Source organism: Vicia villosa, linkage group LG1, assembly GCF_029867415.1.
Source record: "Vicia villosa cultivar HV-30 ecotype Madison, WI linkage group LG1, Vvil1.0, whole genome shotgun sequence".
In the NCBI taxonomy this organism is placed as follows: Eukaryota; Viridiplantae; Streptophyta; class Magnoliopsida; order Fabales; family Fabaceae; genus Vicia; species Vicia villosa.
In genome coordinates this window covers 135,665,680-135,678,890 of record NC_081180.1, presented here as the reverse complement: position 1 = coordinate 135,678,890, position 13,211 = coordinate 135,665,680, and the positions used below count along the sequence as shown (strand labels likewise).

The following is a 13,211-nucleotide window of genomic DNA, read 5'->3' as shown; positions in this document are numbered from 1 at the left end:
GAGAGCTTTTCTATCATTTTTTCATATTCAGAAACGAGAATAAACTTCACTTTTCATTTCTCTCATCATCTTTCTAAATATCTTATTTATCTCACATATTTTTAGCCATAGATTTATACCAAACATATATTTTTTTTCTTGTGTAAATAATTCTTTAGTAGGAAGTTGTTAATTTGGTTGCGAGGTTAACTGCTTAAAAACTCTTGTATCTATGGGGGATTCTCTGAGAAAGTCTCTGCTTGGTTCGTGATTTTCGTCTTGAAGAAAAATATCTCTTTTAGTTCGTGAAGATTAACCAATGAAAATCTCCAATTTTTTAGCTCAGCCCGGATAAAGGCTCTATTGATTCGAGATCATCCCGGTTAAAATTTCTTTTGGTTTCTAAGTTCACCATGGTGTAAAATCTCAGTAGATTCGAGATCAACCCGGTAAAAATCTCATTTCGATTTGTGGCCAGCACGTGTAAAATCGTGGTTCGGTTCAGAGGATAGTCAACTCAAAACTCTGTCTTGGTTCGAGATGATCTCGTAAAAAATCTCAATTTGGTTTGGAGACTAACCACTCTAAGCCTTATTCGCTATTTAGTTAGAAGTTAGGTTGAAAACTTCATTTCTTTGAATAAGGAGGTTTGTGAGCACATCCTTCTAAAAGCTCTCAAGTTTATTAGATACTCTAAAGAATAATTCTTGGGGACAAGAGTACGCCACCTTAAGGTCGAACCTATATGATTCTCTAGTATTATTTCTTCTTCCTTATCTCTTTTACTTTCCAGTAATTTTATTTCCCTTTATTTCACACTGTCTATTAATTCATTCATTTTATAAAATATATTTGAACTCTAATATTTCAAATAATTTTGTTTTAAGCTAACGTTTTTTAAATCTCCAAAATTCATCCGCTTCTTATGTATGGAGTCACATGTTCAACAATATATAGGTTGATATAAGTTTGTTAGAGATAATGGGAATTTTTTACAAGTGTGATTTGATTTATAATTAATTCAATAGTATGTGCACTCAATATACTAAATTATATTAAATGATTACTCTAACACCTTGATTTTTTAATTAATATTTTTAACTGAATTTAAAGTGCTTAATTTAATTTAATTAGAATTTTTGAGATTATAGAGTTTTATTAGAATTATTATGATTTTATATAATTAAATTAATAGAGTTAGCTAGAAAACAAAATTTAATTAGAATTAAGGCGGAGAGGTGGAATTAGTGAGAGTTGAGGGAAGTTAATGGATTAATAAAAATTGTAGGATTTTGTTTAAATAGAGAAGGAAATTAGAGTTTGGAGCTGTTTTGGAAGAATAAGCTATTTATGAGAGAACCCTAACAAAATAAGACGTAGGAGAAGAGAGAGATCTCATTGCTGTAACTTGAAACTTGTTGTGAATTCGAGGTAAGGGGGAACTGTTCATACTATAGGTATTTAAGCATGAAGGATAGAGAGAATTTCTTATCCTCTTTCACTTTTCCCTTTTTATTTGCTTCTATTGATGAGTTTTGTGAATCTTGAGATGGTTTGGGAAAAATCTCTCTTGATTGCTATGTTATGATGTGAAATTCGTGCTCTGTTAATAATTGATTTTTGTGCAAATCTGTATGAGTATTTATGAGTTTGATGTTCATGTTGATATGTTTTGATTTGATGAGCTTGATTAATCTCAGTAGTATGATGTGTTCATTGTTATGTAATTGATGTATGATGTTCAATTCATGGTGTGAAATACTTAGGCATGTTATAATATGATTGTATATGGTTTGGAATGGTTAAAGGTTAAAGAAGATGAGTTTAGAAGTGATATTTTTTAGAAAGTTCCAGGTGGAAATCGATTGGTCCCCTATAATAATTGATTGGTTCCTTGCTTCAAGTAAAAAATATTGAACAGAATGTTCTGAACTACCGATTGGTCCCCTGCAGCAATCGATTGGTTCCCCTATTTTTCCCATAACTCAAGTTTTGTGACTCCGATTGAGGTGCGGTTTGAAGCGTTAGAAAGCTGGAGCGTAGGACTACCTCATGGTAATGTCCTATGAATCTAAATGGGCAGTTAAGGACATGAATTTAATATTTTACTAATTATGTCATGTTATGTGATGATTAATAATGATGAAAGAACTTTTAATTGTTGTGATTGGTTGAATTGATGAATACCTCATAAGGAGGGATTATGATGTTGATGTTATGAGACAATTATTGATTGAGTTTTAGGTTCTAGAGGAACTAATGATGAGGATTATAGATGTTGGTGTTGTTGTGTTGTTCATGCATCATATATTGCAGTTTAGGTTGCGATGATGGTCCTATGGTGATGGACTTGGCCTTGCGATGATAGTCATATGGTGATGGACTTGGCCTTTGCAATGATAGTCCAACGGTGATGGAATTGACCTTGTGATGTTGGATGGTTCAGTAATATACCTCTGAATATCCGAATTTTTGCACCACACATATTGGAGTAGAGTAGACGAGTACATTTTATACATAAATTGCATTTGTGATTGATAGTTGTTGTGGATGAATTGTATGAGTGGGTGAATATTCTATATGATCTATCCTTGTTGTTTCATGGAGAGTTAACATATATGAATGTATTCTCACCCCCTATTTGTTTTCTTGTGTTGTTCTTTACGCTTGTGATACATATATAATGGTAAGGTCCACTACAACATTTATTGCCTATTGCAACACTTAAAAATTGTTGCCATACATGCTGAAAGCGTTGCCTTAGAGAAAAGGGGACGATTTTCAAATGTCTCTTATGCGAGCGTTGCCTATTGTTTGTGTCAACGCTTTCTTCACTCTTTGGGCACACTATTACTAAGCGTCGCCTAAACTACAGGGAACAGGGGTCGCTTTTCTGCTGCATCTATGGCAACACTCTATAACTGTTGTTGTATCTAGGGACAATCATAAAACGTCCCCTTTAATTATGAAACATTTAAGGCTACATTTTTTTATGTTACCATATTATAAACTTTTTTTCATTTTCTTTTAATATGTAACACTATCTTTTTAACAAAATAAAATCAATTATAATTTAATTTGAAAATTTGTCACAAAAATTGTATTAACAAAGTTGAGTTCACACATTAATTCAAATAAATTAATTCAAATAAAAGTAATATAGTAAGTAAATTGTCTAATATTATTTAGTAAAATTTAATACTTTAAAATATGAGACTAACTACTAAAATGATAAAAGACAACTATTTGAAAGTTGAATGCTTAATACAAGCTTACAAAATACATCTATATAAAAAAGTCTTCCATCTCATGGTAAAATCCACTCTGAGTATCCTTTAAAAATACTTTGCTTCATAATTGGTCATATTTTCCATCTTTTTTTCCCAACTATCATTGCAACATAAAACATAAGGACACAAAATCTTGTTTTCTTCAACTATTTTTTTGGTGAATCCAATATTTAGAAAGTGATTAACACCATCCTTGTAACATTGATCGTTTCGAGGCAACTTCACTCAATCCTTCTGGTTTACAAAAAAGAAATCAAGTATAAGAGTAAGCCTATAAGTATTAAGTACTCTAAAAAAATTAAAAAGTGAATGGATAAATCATAAAAGATTGAACTAAAACAATATTATATACATTTCATGTGATGCTGAGAGAAAAAAAAAAGATAGAATTCTCATATGATAGTAGAAAACAAGACAAAAAGGACATTTAACTAAAAATATAAATAAACAAGGTTAATATTAAGGGGTGGTTTGGATATTACATAAAAATGGAAAAATTAATATTTTAATATACGGTATGAATATCTCCATTTTATGCTTAAGTACAAAGGATTCTTTTGTATTTTTTATACTAGTTAATTTTTTGAAGTTTATTAATGATTATTAAATCAATTCATAAACTATGAAGTTCCTCAAATTAAAAAAAAAACAGTACTCACAACATAAGACATTTGGATTGAAGGAGAAAATCACTGCCACTCATAAATATAGATATAAACTATATATTATTTCATGAGATTATAAATATTTTTAGTGGTGGGAGTGAATCCATATTTCATATCCTGTGTGATATTTAGAAAAAGTTAGTCTATAATTTATTTTTCAACACCAATTGACAATTCTTTAATTTTGGTTTTGGAAATAGGAAGACCAATATTGAGTTATACAGTTGACTGTGTGGGGTCCACATCGTTTCCTGTGATTTTTCTACAATACCATACTATCCCAAGTTTTCATGCTATGAAAACTTATATGCAAATTTGAATCTTTTAATGCAATGTTCCTCTTTGTTAGCTTCAACTGCAGCTACAGGTATTTATAAATTTATTCATAGAAATATGCAATTTATAATGCAAGTACAACTAAAACGGAGAATATGCAGCAATTATAATTTTTCAGCAGAAATAATCTTAATTATATGTTGCTTGCTGAGAGCAAATGGCAGTGATAAAATTGAAAATTATATAGCTGCAAACATTTCAAGTTAATTGTAAACAATAACTAGACCCACTTCCTTATTTCCTATTTATCCAGGACTAAAAAGTTCCATGGTATATGAGTTCAATGATTGTTCACCATATTATCCAGTGTCAACATGTTCTGAAACAGAGGTATGCTGAGATCAGGAACAAATTGACACAACAAAGAAAACCAAGGCTGTTACCTCGGCACAGATTGACACAACAAAGAAAACCAAGGCAGGTCGCGCTAACACGGGGTAGATGGTTGATTCAGTTAAAACGACCAGAATAGTGAGATTGAATTCGAAACACGGCTGGGAGCATCCCCAGTTTTCATAGACAAATTAAATGAGAAAATGTATTGCGAATTCTCCAATTTTCCTAGAACCAACACATACAAGAATTTATTATAATTAACAGGACTGGTCTGCTAATTAATTGGTGATCATCCTTCAAAACTCAAGATTCAGTTCAAGCTAGTCATTTTAAGTCTAAATCCATATTTAGCATACAAGTCCGAACAAATTCTCATTTTCAAGTAAAATATAAACAAACTCAATCTATTTAATCATTTCAATGAAGGACAACACAAGAACACAAAATTTGATTACCCAAACCAAAAAATATAAAGCATAACTATTGAACATTTCAATGAAGGACAACTCAAGAACCCAAAAATATTGTGAAAGATACAAAATTTGGCTCAATCAAATAAATAATATCTTGTAAATTAAAAACAATACCTGAACAAAGTAAAGTTATCATAAAGAACGCAGAAAAACCAGAGTGCCTAAACAGTTCCTGAAATCCAATCTTACTTCAATCATTGTTCTAACATCTAAATCAAGTAGAAAACAATAACAATTAACAAATATGACACAAATTAATATAAAAAAAAATCAAAGGTTTCGTTATTACCGAATCAGGGACAAAGTATATAACAAAAGAGGAGAACCATAAATTTTTAGAGATATTGATATAGAAATAGAACGATTTGTGGAAGGGAAAACAATTTGGGTAGCGAACCCCAAAACGATACGGCGGAGGGAACCACTTCAAAACGAAAAAGCAGAAGAGACAATCTATTTGGATTGGGGAAAAGCGATTTGGGGGGAAATTATTTGGGGAAGAAAAATCAATCCGAGAGGAGAAACTCAATATAGGTTAGAATGATGGAAAATCGATTCGGTTACCATGGAAGTTGAACAAGGGTTAAAACGATGGTTAGTGCAAGATAGTTTCAAAGGTCATACAGTCACATGATGAAACTCCTTTGAAAAAAATTGGGTATCAATTTTTTATCTTTCTATCGTTTTACTAAGAATAATAATAATAATGAATGATATCTCTATTTAAAAAATTTATTTTTTTATCATCTACTTTTTTTAAACATATTTTTATAATAGAAATTAGTAATAATTGTTCTATAAAATTAACCTTTTAATTCTGAAAATAAAAAATTTATATATATATATATATATATATATATATATATATATATATATATATATATATATAAAATTAGAATCTAGATCTTTATTAATATTAAATTTGTATGCAACATTAACAAATTTAGCCTATAGTACAACAATAAAAAAATGTCCCCACAAGTCTTTAAGGGGACATTTATCGAATATTACCAAAATGATAACGTAAGCACATTTAAAAAACGTCTCCAAAAGAGTTTAGGGAACATTTATAAGTTGTTGTGAGAACATTATTAGCATCGCTCGCAATATGTTGCCAGAAATACTTTTTTGGCAACAATTGTTACTTGTTGCATTAAAAAGTGTTGCTAGAGACCACAAATGTTGTAGTGGTCTGAAGAGCATTGGATGTTGCTTATGTTGGAAGTTGGCATATTTGGCCTTCTTCGTTCATTATTTTTTGCATTGTTTAGTTTCTGTGTGTTGCTCTGATAGCGTAACACTTGGTTTGGAATTATTCCAAATTTTTCTGCGAGTTGTTGATGTTATTTGATTCATGATTTAAATATAGTTGATTTTATTTTATGAGACAAAAGAAGACGTGTTTTAATTGTTTAATTTCGCTGCTATCTTACTCTATGTCGAGAAATATGTTTATGCTGAGAAAATGTAGCACCATTTTTGAGTAATTATTTTTGTATGTTTTTATAAATTAAGCGCTTGGAGTTTAGGGTGTTACAATTAACATTTGTACAATTGATAGAAAAGGATATAATACACACTCAAATTTAATATAATATCAATCATAATATGTGTGATCATTCTCTCTTCATTTACAATTTTCATCAAAGTTAGTATATGATCTCATTAATAAACTCCATGTCAAGTTTACTCTCAAGAAGCTAGGAAAGCATGTTTACTTCTTATGAATGGAATTCACTTATTAGGTAAATGGTTCCTTGTTACTCTCACAATCTAAGTATGTGAAAGATCTTTTGTCAAGAGTAGACATAATTGATGTATCTCTACATCCATACTAAGCCATTATAAGTTAAGAAAAAAATGGAACATACGTATTTCACGACCTTTGCCTATATCAGTCCATTGTAGGAGTTTTTAAATATGTCAAACTAATAAGATTAGATTTGACTTTCTCTGTCAAAAAAGTTTGTCATTTTATGATAACTCCTCTTAAAAGTCATCAATTAAATCAACATATCTTGAGGTATTCTCGTGTCAGCTTTTGTACCAAGCTGTCCAACGGACCGCAATCCAAACTAACAGACGAATGTTCTTTTGCACTCTACCTTTGAGCATAAAACTGAAACTGCTGAAGTTAGTACCCGAGACATCAAGCTAGAATTGAAATTGCATATCCAACCGCTTGTAAATATGTTCCCAAACTTGAAAAGTCAGCATAAAATTGAAGAAAAGGTGGGGTAAATATTTTTCAACAGCAAAACAAAAGGGACAAACTAAATTGTGGGATCCATTGATGATGCCCTTGTTTGCCAAAGCTACGCGGGTTAGCAACCGATTCTGCAACAACCTCCAACCAAAAATAAGTATTTTACGAGGCACATTTGTGATCCAAAGCATATCCAATAGATGAATAATGCTTTCATCCATCTACACATCAATTTCAGACACTGCTTGTATTACTTGATAGTTGCTTTTTACTGAGAATCCATGTTTGTTCCTCCACAGGACAAATGAATCATACACTTGTCAGTTTAACTGTACATCCTGTAAGATAGACAAAAGAGATTCCAGTTGAGCTTCCTCATCCACCTGAAGCAGCCTATCTTCCTGAAGCTTCACAACCAAAATCCACGCATTATCCGCCCAATCTCCCATGGTTGAAACTTTGTGCTTCTCATGTGCTGCTCTCGTAAAAATGAGTGGAAACAACCTTCTAAAAGAAGAAGAACCAAGCCATTTGTTTCTCCAACATTCAATAGAATAACCATTATCAATTTTACAAGAAATTTTATTTGAGAACCAGTTGCAATCTTTGTTTTCCAAAACACCGACAAGAGTCAAAATGTCTCCACCATAGAGAATCACTTATGTTAACCAACAACTTAACATCATCAAGCATTTTTTATTTAATATCTCTGTATCTCAACAACAACAAACCCGACCATAGAAAATTGAATTCGTTAAACATACGCCATTTCCACTTGCTCAAGAGAGAAAGATTAAATATTTCATAATGTTTTACTCCTAACCCACCTTGATCCTTCGGTTTACACACCAGCCACAAACTAATCCACGCCATTTTCCTTTTCTCTGAATCACCACCACATAGGAAATCCCATTGAATCCTAATAATGTTTTGGATAACACACTTAAGAGCCTTATAGAAGGAGAAGAAATAAACTGGAATGAAGTTGAGTACAAAATTTAGTAAAGTCACCTATCCACCAATAGAAAGAAATTTCCCTTTCCACTTTGATAACCAGTTCCTAAGTTTATCCAAAAACGGCATCCATGTGTTATGTCTCCTTGGATCTGCACCTACTAAAATTCCAAAAAACCGGAAAGGAACAATGCTAATATCACATGCTAGAAAAGTTGAGGCTGCCTCCAGAAAACCTTGTTTGAGATTGAGGTCAATAACTTTGCTCTTGCTGAAATATATCGACACACTCGACGCCAGTTCAAAACCCCTCGACACAGCTTTGATAGTCCAAAGATTATGCCATGAGCCTTCCCCGACAATTATCGTATCATCCAGAATTGTAATAAGTTGAAACTTAAGTCATTTGATACCTTGAATGGACGAAACTGACCCAACCGAATCACATTCTGCAATATCCCTGTTAATCCTTCAGCCAAAAGGAAAACAGGAAAGGGACAAAGGATATTCTTTTGCAAACCCCTTTCCACCTTAAAGTCTTTGGTTGGACTTTCGTTAACCAAAACCGACATTGAACTCGAGATCACACAAGCTTTCATCCACCTCATCCATCTACAACCAAAACCCATTATGCCCATCGTATGTCTTAAATATTCCCATGCCACGCAATTGTAAGCCTTTTGGAAGTCGAATTTAAATAACAAACAATCCTTCTTCTTCCTTTTGGCCAAATCCACAAGCTTATTTATCACCAATACCCCATCTAACATTTGTCTGCCCTAAATAAACGCAGATTGACACGGTGAAACCAAAGCTCCTATAACTTTTTTTAGTCTTTCTACCAGCATTTTTGCTAGAATTTTGTACACGCCACCAATGAGGCAAATATGACGATAGTTATTCAAGACTTGAGGATTACTCGATTTTGGAATAAGGACTATGAATGATGCAATGACCTCTTTGGGCAGGATAAAATTCCAATAAAACTCCGTGATGAAATTGAATAAATTGTCCTTAACAACCTCCCAACACTTCTTATAGAATCTCATATTAAATCCGTCAAGACCCGGACTTTTCTCACCTTCGGAATTCTATACGACCTCCTTTATTTATTCCCTAATGAAAGGCTCCTCTATACTATTAATGTCTGACCCAACTAAGTGCTTAAAATCTACTCCAAGCAACTTCGATCTACTAGACTTAGGTTCTAGGAATCTTTGATGAAAGTGGCTGAAGATTTCACATTTGATCTCATCAACTTGACTGAGCATGCCCCTATCAGAATTAAGCCCCATTATCCCATTGCGATGAAAATTCCTTTTCATCACGAAATAAAAGTACTTAGAGTTGGAGTCACCCTCTCGTACCCATCACGCTTTTGATTTTTGTCTAAGGCTATGTTTGGGAGTTTGGAGGGGAGGGGAAGGCTTCCGAAAATAATTTTTTTAAAAAATATAGAAAAATATTTGACATTTTTTGAAAAATTGATTTTGTTTAGAATAATAAAAGAGTCATTATTATCATTACAAACATTTTAATTTTCAAAATAGTATAACAATCTAAAAGATATTTGAAAAATTTATATAAGCCCTCCAAAATCCTCCTTCAATACAATTTTTGAGTTCTATCATTTTATGTGGTTTTTGGTGTTATGAATAAAATCAAACCCTCAAAAACCCTCCTGTCCAAAATATTTTTTCTTTTTTTACCCAATTTTTTTTTATTTTTCAAAGTCTTCCCTTCCTCTACCCTCCAAACTCCCAAACATAGCCTAAGAATTAATTGCTTGTAATGCAAAGTTTGCCACACCCTATTTGTGGCCAACCCGCTTGTTCGAAATAGCCTTTTTAACACACTCCCCTTAGCAGCCACTTGATGGTTTAACAAATTCAAATCTTTAATTGCCTCTTCTACATTCAAGTTAAGGATCCCAAAGATGCCCCGATTCCAAGTTTTTAAAATTTTCTTTTAACCTTCTCAACTCTTTTTAGAACCGAAAAACCTTCATGCCTTGCATATTGCTTGCATTCCACACTTTTGTAACAAAGGGGACAAAATCTGAATGCTCGTACCAGCAACCAAAAAAGTTTCGGACTCCAATTCATTCTATTTGTTTTGATCCCAATAGAGCAATGATTTGATAAATTTCTATGTAACGGTTCCAGACATGAGATTAAAAAAACAAAAGTTAAGGCAAGGGACATAAATTTAATGCAGATAAAATATAAGTTTGAAAAAATGAGAGAAAAGAATTGTATTCTTTTTAAAAATATTTAATTTAATACACATGGAGAGTTTTAAAGACTAACTCAATATAACATATTTAAGCTTAAAAATAAACATAATATATATTAACTAATCAACTTATAAATAAATAAAAAATCAAATTATGTATAATTCAAATTAAAATCATTTAATTTAATTTAATTTTCAAATAATTTTTTTATTCAATTTAAATTAAATCTAACAAATTAATTGTAAAGTTAAGTTTCAAATAATATTTAATTTTACTTGATTCATTGTCATTGCAATTATAATGTGACTTTTATTTATCTAGAAAACTCTTATGACATTGAGCTATTGTAATAACTTCTTGGTTAATTTGCAATCAAAAAGCAATGTGCCAAACAAGTAATGTCAATGGCTAAAAACAGAAATAAGTGGTTTGTGTGCTTTTTATGAACTTTAACAAGTAGTAATACTTAAGAAAGGACCATATAGTCATAGATGTGGAGGAAAAAAATACTCCCCTCCATTTTACTATAATTGCTTTATTAGTAGTATTTTTAGTTTAAACTATTTATCTTTTAGATTATTTAATCATTTATTTTTTTTATAATAAGATATTATTATTTATAATATTTTTATACATATAACTACTTTATTAATTATTATTAATTAAATATATTCATTAAAATAAATTATTTTATTGTTAAAATTAATGTAATTAATATATCTTATAAAATTTGTACATAATACAAAATGGGACACATGAATTAAAATTGTAGAAGCATGTTTTAGATGTATTTGTAATCCATTTCAAAAATTTGTTTGCAACATACCATAAGTATGTATTAAATCAATAGAAGAATTAAAGTGAATCACGATTTTTTATCTTAAAACGCTTATCGACCTGTTTGTTTATGCTGTGGAAAACCAACATACGTGCGTTTAGCCAAATAACTATATTTTATAGCTTCTCATTTTTACGATGAAATAAGTTTAAAACACGCAGATAGAAATTTGGACGCATACTCGTATGCTATATTATTTTGTAAATTTGATTAACTAATTTTCTACGCAATATTTACATTTGGGATCACGTGAATTTAAATAGGAAGGAAAGTTAGTGGTGACAGAAGATTCGTTAAGATTGAAATAAAGTTGGAAATAAAAGTCTATACTAAAATAAAGGTTTGTCTCACCTTTAACAAACCAATGGAAGGTAATGAAGGATAATATTTGTTGCATTGTCGGAAAATGAACAGGCATAACCCATCTGACCTTTGATAATGGTGCTTGTAAAGAACTCAAACTCGTGCATTCCTCTCATTTATTTTAAGTTTGCTGCAATCATAGGCTGCTAGTTACTTCTATTATTATTTTATTCACACTTTTGCACATGGCAAAGAAATTTTCAACTAAAAGGCCAAAAATGTATAAGCCTTTATGGTATTGGGATGCCCAACAAGGAATTTTTATGATGCAATTGGTTCGTGGCAAGTGCTTGTTTATCATAAATTGATACTTAAAAATTCTAAAAATGATTATTAACCTTAAAGCATCTTCAATGCATTTTGCTTATGAGTATAAAAATCAATAAATTGTGATAACAAAGATGGCAAAACTTTCATTGGTAACACTTGCATTGGTAGCAGAGAGATTGGTTAATACAAATGATTTGGTTAATACAAATGATTTGTTGTGCCCGTTTTGTCTACATTTTGAGGAAGATGTCAATCATCTTTTTTTGGTTGCTCTTTTTCAAAGTTTTGGTGGAATAAATTGCTTCTTTGGTTAAATTTGCATGATGATTCTTTGGTTGATTCGCTTTTAGCCCGGTTGTGTTGGTTGGATCATCACTTAGAAGAGGAGTATGGTGTAGATTTTAGATGGTTCTTCGGTTTACTTTTTTGTTGGATTATTTGGAAATGTAGGAATGATGTTATCTTTAATGGCTTAGTTTTAGACTCTTTTGATGGTTTATCTTTATTGAAATCTTTATCTTGGGATTGGATGGGAGTTTATTTTAGGAACTTTTGTAATGGCTCGAGGGAGGATTGGTTCCGAGACCCGAGAGCTTTCTTTGTGTTAAGAGGTGGGTTAGATCGGTAACTCTATTCTAAGTTGTGTATTTTGTTTCTTTGGGTTAAGCACCCCTAGTGCTTTTTAATCCAATTTCGCTTATAAAAAAAAAAAAGCAGAGAGATTGAGGCAAATAAGAACATCATACTGGTATTACTATACTATCTTGATAAATATATTATGAAGTGTTTTTTATGATAGCCCGCAGCCGGGTGCGAAGGGATATGCAGGGGAAAAACAAGAAAAATCTAAAATTTGCTTAATCCTAGAAAAGATTGTTAGGATAGAACCCTGCCATTGTTTTTTATCTAATAGCTGTTGGAATATGAGATAAGTCAATGGACATCTATTAATATAATTCTATCAATACTTTTCTTAAAAACAAAAATTTATTTAAAAAGTACAAGAGGTACTCAACGCTACAAAAAGTACGTTTGATTATTTTATTGGATACACGACTCTCACTACAAGAAAAATTTAACCCTGCGAAGTGATTAGTGACGTGATAATCATGTGTAAAAAAAAAGGACAGTAACGACGTGATTATCATATCACTACGTTTTTTCAACATTAAAATAATAAATATAACCTAAGCACATGGGAAGTCAGGATTTTTTTAAAAAAAAATTACGTTGTGGTATGTCAACCACGTCGCAACTTAGGAATT

At 31.3% G+C, this 13,211-nt stretch overlaps 1 protein-coding gene and 1 long non-coding RNA gene across 2 annotated transcripts; both read right to left on the bottom strand.

The window, feature by feature from the left end:
- Positions 1–3,096: 3,096 nt before the first annotated feature.
- LOC131617574 (uncharacterized) lies at positions 3,097–5,752 on the bottom strand. The gene is made up of 3 exons (XR_009288621.1): positions 5,369–5,752; positions 5,194–5,288; positions 3,097–3,503 (listed from the first exon to the last, which is right to left on the bottom strand). It is a non-coding gene; the product is annotated as an uncharacterized LOC131617574 (long non-coding RNA).
- Positions 5,753–7,605: 1,853 nt separating this feature from the next.
- LOC131655143 (uncharacterized) lies at positions 7,606–8,877 on the bottom strand. The gene is made up of 4 exons (XM_058925050.1): positions 8,673–8,877; positions 8,340–8,589; positions 8,113–8,204; positions 7,606–7,943 (listed from the first exon to the last, which is right to left on the bottom strand). Exons 1-4 carry the CDS (start codon positions 8,875–8,877, stop codon positions 7,606–7,608), a joined length of 885 nt encoding a protein of 294 aa, XP_058781033.1.
- Between the last annotated feature and the right edge of the window lie 4,334 nt (positions 8,878–13,211).

What these genes read in the sequence shown, in the direction of transcription:
- LOC131655143 (XM_058925050.1), bottom strand. Translation starts at nt 8,877, where the DNA reads ATGGGCATAATGGGTTTTGGTTGTAGATGGATGAGGTGGATGAAAGCT. An exon ending in GCAGAATGTGATTCGGTTGG is followed by an intron (nt 8,590 to 8,672) that starts GTCAGTTTCGTC and finishes TTGTCGGGGAAG; the next exon opens with GCTCATGGCATAATCTTTGG. An exon ending in GTGTAAACCGAAGGATCAAG is followed by an intron (nt 7,944 to 8,112) that starts GTGGGTTAGGAG and finishes GGTTAACATAAG; the next exon opens with TGATTCTCTATGGTGGAGAC.